The sequence below is a fragment of the Alligator sinensis genome, unplaced genomic scaffold (genome assembly GCF_000455745.1).
Source record: "Alligator sinensis unplaced genomic scaffold, ASM45574v1 scaffold1090_1, whole genome shotgun sequence".
Lineage (NCBI taxonomy): Eukaryota > Metazoa > Chordata > Crocodylia > Alligatoridae > Alligator > Alligator sinensis.
The window spans coordinates 258979-267387 of NW_005843157.1; the positions used below are offsets into that span (position 1 = coordinate 258979).

The 8409-nt window shown below is 42.2% G+C and overlaps 1 protein-coding gene across 3 annotated transcripts; it reads left to right on the forward strand.

The window, feature by feature from the left end:
* Positions 1-1959: 1959 nt before the first annotated feature.
* TMEM52B (transmembrane protein 52B) lies at positions 1960-8067 on the forward strand. 3 transcript variants are annotated; one of them, XM_025194087.1, is made up of 6 exons: positions 1960-2463; positions 2772-3170; positions 3829-3872; positions 4960-4998; positions 5414-5583; positions 7717-8067. In XM_025194087.1, exons 2-6 carry the CDS (start codon positions 3117-3119, stop codon positions 7959-7961), a joined length of 552 nt encoding a protein of 183 aa, XP_025049872.1. In that variant the 5' UTR covers positions 1960-2463; positions 2772-3116; the 3' UTR covers positions 7962-8067. The 3 variants fall into 3 exon arrangements, with proteins under 3 accessions (XP_025049872.1, XP_025049873.1, XP_025049871.1); XM_025194088.1 differs by lacking the exons at positions 1960-2463; positions 2772-3170 and adding an exon at positions 2473-2542; XM_025194086.1 differs by lacking the exon at positions 1960-2463 and having other exon boundaries at positions 2572-3170.
* The last annotated feature ends 342 nt before the right edge of the window (positions 8068-8409 follow it).

The window sequence follows — 8409 nt, forward strand, 5'->3', positions numbered from 1 at the left end:
AGGAGAGACAAGGGCACCAACAATGCTTTTCCTCTGCGGTGGCAGGGAGTTAGCCCTTTTATGCGGTACATAGACTGTGGGTCTACTCCATATGTAGTTGCAGGGGAAAAAAATGAAATTCTTGTGAAACCCAAGTTCTTTTCTTCTGTGTTTCTGAATACGCAAGGGAAAATATCAGCTGTGTGATGAGGCTGGTCTTATCAAAACAGTCCTCAGAATTGTGATAAGGCATGAATAACTTAGAAGTTTCCATCAACTAAGAGTTGTACAGCTAATTTTCTTCTCAAATCTACAAGTAGATGTGCTCCCAGGTGAGATTGGGCTAGCTCAAGAAAGAAGATGTGTGTAGTCTATACATGTTTTTACACATGCAGTGTGCACATATCCATAAGCAGACCTTGTAAATAAGGAACTCCTCTTTATCTACACCTACCAACTATGCTGTATGCAGAGCCCAAGGGTGGATATGTATAAATCTGTGGACCGTTGAAATCTTCAGCAAAACAGAAGAACATATTTGAAAGACAATGGTGTGTTTAAGCAATTTTGTACGTCTGTTCTCACAAGCTTATAATCGTAAACCTTTAAAGAGAAGAACATTTGGTGAGAGAAAATTCACTTTGGGATCAAATAAATCAAAGAACAATAAAACTACTTGATAATGAGGAAAAGTATTACATTGATGTGAAGGGAATTCTTCTATAACTGTTTAGTGGACTAACAAGGCTATATTTGAATTAAAGTTCTATTGCCACAATATTGTCAGACACACCACAGAAATTAAAGCAGTTTAGAATACAGTGTCGAGCCAGCATGAATAATCTCTGAAGGCTGCTGTTTCAGATGCCAGAGTTGTTCTCTCATTAGAGAAACTTTTATCACTTAACATGCTATTTCTCCAAATCTGATAATTCTAAAATTGAAATTCTCTTCTCACTGAAAGTTAAAGTCTGACTGACAGTATGTTGTCAATAACTATCAAACGTAAAAACAAATCTGGAAAGGTTTGGGCTTCTGTACTTGATGATACATGACCAACCAGATTCTTTGCCAGTGTTAATCAGTAGGTCAAGTTGACTTCAAAGAAGTTATGCTAATTTGCACCATCTTAGTATTTGACAGCTGCAAGATTAAACACAGCAGGAAGATTACATTGATTTTTTTAACAAGAAATGATCATGTATTTAGGGTTGGCATGAATCCTTTGTAAATTCAATGACAAGGTCCCCTCCTCCTACCACCCCTACCCCCTCCTAGCTCTACTTGTGTTAATTGTAAGTTGTTAAATTAGGCTGAGTTTTTACATTGCAGCTAGGTTGAGCCCACACAGATAATTTGCACTTGTTTCTTTTGTTATTTTGTATTGAGCCATATCAGTTCTAAATGTTGCATTTAATAAGAAAGCTGCTGAGCTGACATGTATGTGTGTATGCTATCTTTTCTTTTCAAGCTTTTGTCATATATTGGGAGATTTAAAAGGGAAAGAAAGGAAAGGTGAGAACAAGAAAGTGGAACAATGTACAGGTGGACAACAAGTCCCTTGGGGCCCACCACCATTACTCAAAATACACTCCAGGTTCAGAAACTGGCTTATGTACAAGAATGATTAGATAGATAGATAGATAGATAGATAGATAGATAGATAACCTAAAAAGAACACCCCAATGCTATTTTGCAAGTTGCTCACTCATGCTCATATAAACGTTTTTATAATTGGGTTGGTAGATGGTTTCTTAACCTCTGTTTGAGGGAATGAGTGTGTTATGTTCCCGAATCCATTTGTTCTGCTCTGTGGGTATAATAGGCATGACTGGAGCTAATGATTCACTCGCCTAATGTGGATACAACGTGATCATAACATGAAGTAGCAAGTCTCCCTCATCACTGCACTGTTCACTTCCTCGTCACCCTTCCCCAACAACATTTTTCTATACCAGTCCTGGGTGGTTGCAGGGCACAAATGGTAACACATTACTAGGGAGCATTTTCCTATTTCAGAATTGGAAACAGAGAAAGCAAACCTAATTACATACATGTAATCACTCAGTGGCTACTTGTGAGCAGGGATGTAATAGAAATTCAAAGTGATTATACAAGAGGGGGAAAATAAGAGGGCATTAAACGAAGTCTGTTAAACTGAAGAGCTTGAGGGAGAATAGCAATAAATATAGTAGGAGAAGCAGCAACACATTCTGTTACAAAAAAATATAAGTGGTTGAAGGGCATTGGAAGAACTGGGTGGGGAGCAAGGGGTTTCAGGGAAGGACTGAGGAGCATCAGCAGAGCTGTGTGGGGAGCCCAGATTACAATACCAGATGGAGGGATTGGAGGGCAGGTTGGAGATGCATCAACAGAGGCCCAAAATTGAAAAGGCACCAATGGAGGAGTAATGGACACTGTATTAGAAATGTGTTCCAGTACTTCTCCCATGCCTGCCCACTCTGCACAGGAGGAGCTTCCCAGGTACAGTGAATATCCCCTCTATTCTGAACCTGAACTTCTGGTTAAACTCAACATGCCAGATCAGCAAAAGTATAACAATGTAAGTGGGGCAGGAGGGGGTCTGCATGTGGGAGGAGAGAGAGGAATATTGTCTTGGGTAAAGGGATGGGTCAACAGCCTGACCTTCAACCTGCACCATTTTCCCTGGGGAAGGGGGTGGAGAGAATGGTAATTGGGAATGAATGAGATTAGAGAAGTTTTTTCCCCATAGAAGAGAAGTTCTCTCAAGACCAGGGTTGTATTTTTTTTTCTTTGACTCCATGGACCAGATCAATTGGAAATAAAAAAAAATTAGTTACTGGTATCTTCAGTGGTCCTCCTGCAGTGATTGAATAGTATCTGAGTTCCCTTTAGAAGAGGAAGAAAGAGAGTAACATAAAGAAACAAACACAAAGAGATGAACAAACACAAGTGGAGAGAAACAGAGAAAGAAACAGCCAGAACAGTGTGAGAGAAAGGAAGAAGACCTGGGCTTCAGCAAGAGGTGGAATAAAGAGAAAGGGGATCACCCCTATTCCCTTCCCTGAATTGAGGATTGGTGAGGATGCACTAAACATAGGAAAGAAGGACGGACTGTGGGTTGCATGTGAAAGCAGAGACCTCTCTAATTCCTCATGGGGGCCCATAGCCTGGCCGTGACCTTCTTTACCCTGGCAAGTCTCTTGTGGGTGAGTCGCATCACAAGTTCCTCTTTTGTCAAGTATAACATCTGGTTATGGTATTACCTCAGTACATTTATAAGGTGTCAAAAGCTGATGTGAAATAACATTTTCCCTGTTGTTTCAAAGTGGTGGGAATATATGGAAGTGTCCATACAAGACAGAAGGTCATTCAAAGCTGTAATGGGGAAGACATAGAAAATAAATGTAGATACGTGAAGCAAGAGAATAAGTGGAACAGAACTAAAGTGAGGAATGATAGAAAGTAAAGGTGACTAACTGCAGGTTCCCAAGAGGCAGAGGAAAATTCAGAGCTGTAATAAGCATGATGCTGATGGCTCAGTATTTGACAGTGGAAGGGAATTCAGATGTGTAACTCAGACTGTAGAAAGTGGGTGATAATTTACACAGAGAAAAAAGAAGAGAATTTGGGATCTATAATGGAAGCAACAACAGCTGGGATGTAAAACCGTGACGGAGGAATAGATACAAATATGGTAGAGTGAGTGAGAGGGATAATAAAAGGTGTCTCAAAAGTGAGTCTTTCCAGGCTGGAGCTTAGGATCGGTATGGGGAGAAATAAAAGATAAGATGATACCAAGACATCAGGGAGCCCGAATCAGGACAACTAACACTGATTGCCTCTGCTTGCTTTTTTTCCATGTAGTTTCCACAAGTACAATGTGAGGAGGTCTGTGTGAACACTGAACAGTAAGTATATGCACATCCTGAATTGGTTCCAAAACAGGGCAGCATAAGTATGGGTTTGAGAAGACTCCACTGATGGTATTTTCCACAGTCTACTACAAGTGAGCTGCCATAGTGATAGTGCAGATTCCCACAAGAAACTAATGCAGACAGAACGTGGAGTTTATTTGAATTATTTGCCAAAAAATTCCTAGGAATAAATCTTGTTCTGCAGCTGATTCATAAGCAATTCATTCTAAGTTGTCCGCAATATGAACTTGAGACATACTGACTAGATCTGATTGGACACATAAGTCATGCTTCTGCTTCCTACATAAGTAGTACTTCTACTTCCTACCTGGATCAATTTAACACTTATCGGGCATGTCTACATGTACTTTTATGTACACCCAAACTTAATGTGCATTTGCCTAAGGTGTACGCTGTAAGTAGCCCTGATTAAAGTTATAAATTGGAAGTTTTCTACATGAATATATACTTAAATTTGCTATTTCTTGGAAAAATGATATGGACATTTTCAAGAATCTTAACAGAAAGTGAATGCAAAGCAAATATTAAAGCTTCCAAGAAAAATTTATTTTTATTAATGAAATTTTGGGCAAACATTTTTTCTCAGATGCTTAGCTAACTATATGTAAAGTAATGTACATTGTGCATGAGGGATAAAAATACAGAGAAAAAAACAAAACAGCACTGTTGGAAGACCTAATTTATGAAGAGAGATTAAGAGAAGAGAGTTTTAGAAATTATAACTCTCTATTAGTAACTGTAACTGTAAGTTGTAAACAAAATAGAGGTACGTGCATGAGAAGAAGGACAAGGAACAAATGAGCCAAAGCCAAGCAAAGACAAAGATTTCAGGCCAGCTCTTTAATAGAGAGATTTATTGGAATATTCTACTTGGTATGAGTAGTGGAAGACCCTCACATAAGTAATTTAAAATTTGGGACACAGATTTGCCCACAGGCAGTCATCAGATGGAGTGAACAGGGGAAGTGCCATGGGACAGTAGAGAAGACAAAGATGGATTTCCCTATCTGTAACTTCCAGGTTTTTCTGTTATGACCTTTTTATTGCTCCTTTTCCTCAGATGCTCAACCACTAACTGGGTCCACCTCTGGTACATCTGGTAAGTTTGCGTGTGCATCCCTCCATAAATATCTGGTTTAGCTGTCACTTTAGTTACTGAGCAAACACAAGAATTAAGATTATTTAACACCTCAAATCTTCCACTCGGTCCCCTCTAATGTTATAAAAGTTGTATTGCATTTCTCCATTCTTCCTGGGTTGCATTAGTGTTACCACATTATCTTGAACATACCTTAGTGTCTCTTTCCATCTCAGTTACATATTCCTATTAAATATATTAAAGATAAGATGCATCATGCACAGAATGTTTTTATGGTATGGCCAGGTGGGGGGTGACATTTTTTAAAGGACTGTCTCCTTACATTTTAATAATTGCAGTTGGATCATGTATTACAATTCCTTCAATGCCTGCACTAAGATGTGTGGTAGTAACTGTGTTCCCTCTCCCTTTATAGGCTGGCGGTAGCTATTGGTGGGCTTCTACTCTTGTGTGGCATAGTCTTAACCTGTGTGAGGTGCTGCTGCCTTAACTGTTGGAGGGCTGGAGAAGAACCAGTTCCTCACCCGTATGAGGTTACAGTCATCGCCTTTGATCATGACAACACCCTCCAGAGCACAATTACATGTGAGTGTCACCTTGCCAAAGCCAAGCTCCTTATAAGGAAGGCTGAGAGACCTTGAATTAAACTTTTTGAAAGGTTCTAGTACCCATAATATCTTGAAATATGCCACATTCTTTAGCCCCACATGTCTTATATTTTCTGTGTGTGGTGAGGGAATAGGGGAGTGGCAGGTTAGAGAGCAAGGCTGGCATCAGATGAGGGTAGGTTCATTATGTCACTTGGTGGAGTGATGATGGGAAGGTCCTCACCCCCATGTCACACCACATACAGCAAATTATCTAGTGCTGGGGAATGAGAGGACTTGGTATCTAGGGACACTTGTACATGTGATGGGGGTTTAGTTGCCTAAATTGAAATGGTGGGTTTTAACTGAAATGATTAAAAACCCACTGTTTCCATTTAGGGGCTTCCATCACTGTTACAGCAAGGGGCATAGTCCTTTTTTTTTTTTCTTTTACATAGCCCCCGGCCCTTCCTTCCAAGGCAGCAGTTCACCCTGGGGCTGCCCAGGCCGGCTGCTAGCAGGTGGATGCTGCCTCAGCTCAGCCTCAGGGGAGAGTTTCCTAGTTTCATAGTTGTTAGGGTCAGAAGGGACCTCAATAGATCATTGAGTCTGACCCCCTGCCCAGGGCAGGAAAGAGCACTGGGGTCATATGACCCCAGCCAGGTGCTTGTCCAGTCTCCTCTTGAAGACCCCCAGGGTAGGAGAGAGCACCACCTCCCTTGGAAGCCCATTCCAGATTCTGGCAACCCTGACTGTGAAGAAGTTCTTCCTGATGTTCAACCTAAATCTGCTCTCTGTCACTTTGTGGCTGTTGTTCCTGGTTATTCCAAGGGGTGCTCTGGTAAACAGAGCATCTCTTATTTCTTGCTGCCACCCCACCCCCTACCCCTGCAATGAATTTGTAAACAGTCACAAGATCCCCGCTCTGCCTTCTCTTGCAGAGGCTGAGGAGATTCAGGTCCCTCAGTCTCTCCTCATAGGGCCTTACCTGCAGGCCCCTAACCATACAAGTGACCCTCCTCTGGACCCTCTCAAGGTTGTCCACATCTCTCGTGGAGTGTGGCACCCAGAACTGGATGCAGTACTCCAACTGCAGCCTGACCAACGCCACATAGGGGGGAAGTATCACTTCCCTGGACCTGTTTGTGATGCACCTGATAATGCAAGATAGAGTGCAGTTAACTTTACTGATTACTTCATCACATTGATGGCTCATATTCATTTTGGAGTCAACTATGACTCTGAGATCCCTTTCTGCTGCTGTGCTGCTGAGAAGGTCATCCCCTAGCCTGTAGGTGTGTTGGTGATTCCTTCTCCCTAGATGCAGCACTTTGCACTTGTCTTTGTTGAACTGCAACCTATTCTTTTCTGCCCACTTTTCCACCCTGTCTAGGTCTGCCTGGATTCAATCTCTTCCCACTAGTGTGTTTACTTTACCCCATAATTTTGTGTCATCCGCAGTTTGGGCAGAGTGCTTTTCACGCCCTCATCCAAGTCACTGATAAAGACATTGAGTAGCACAGGTCCAAGGACCGAGCCTTGGGGGACCCCACTGCCCACATCTTTCCAGGTCGATACCAACCAGTCCACCACCACTCTCTGGGTGTGACCCCCTTAAGCCAATTTGCCACCCACCTGACTGTGTAATCATCTATGTCACAGCCGCTCAGTTTGCTTATGAGACTACGATGAGATACGCTATCGAAAGCCTTCTTAAAATCCAATTAGATGACATCTACCTCAACTCCTGCATCTAAGGGCCCACCGGCAGCTCACTGCCCAGCCGCAGGAGAGGAAGGAAGGCACTACCAAAAAAAAAAAAAAAAAGGATCAGACCCCTCAATGTTTTGTTTTTTTTTTCTCCTGGCGGACTCTGGTGAGCTGGTGCCAGGCCACACAGCCCCAGAACTGTGGGGAGGCCCTGGTCCTTCCCTCTGTGGCAGTGGTGGCCCCTGGGGCCACCTGGGCGGGGTACTAGCTGCACGGGTGCTGCCCCACCTCAAAGGCAGCACCTGCTGGATTCAACTCTTGCTCAAGCCTGCATGCTGGAACCAGCAAGTATACTTTCCTTTGCCTTCTGACAAGTTGATGGTTTCTGGTTTAGACTAATTATTGTTCCCATCCCTTTTAGCTCTCCACTCTGTGTTCGGTCCTGCTGCCAGGAGGATACTGGCCGTGGCACACTCCCATAACACTGTACAAGGAGCACCACCCCTTTGTGGATCAGAAACCCCTCCAGTGTATGAGGAAGCCCTACGCATGAGCAGGTTCACTGTGGCCCAAGCTGGACACAGAGCCACAGACTTCGCCTCGATACCAGAGGAAAAACAACAGGCCTCAGCTGAGAAAGAAAATTCACAACCAAATCTTCCATGATGCTATCACTTCTGACTTTATTCAGCAGAAAATGGGCACATCTACATGTGTACTTTACTGTACATTAACCTATTTAATGAGCATTAAAACATCACTAAAAAACCATGCTCTTTAGTTAACGTGCATTTTCTTAGTACCGCACAGTGGAGCTACTAGATTTAATGAGCATTGACTAAAGTGCATTAATGCACATGTAGACATTAATATTCAGGGAAAACATCTAGATCTCTACTGGCTGGGTACAGGACACATGTTTGATTTTTTCTGTTTTTGTCCAATGTAATAAACAAGGAATGAAAATAACTTGATTTCCAGTTAGGCTATAGTACAGAGTATTTTTGTAGAGCTCTCCTGATCAGTCTCTGAGAGCTGGGATTATTAACCAGTTATTAATATCCATTGTTACTATTTATTGCTTTTATTACCCACAGCAGTAAGATGCTTATTA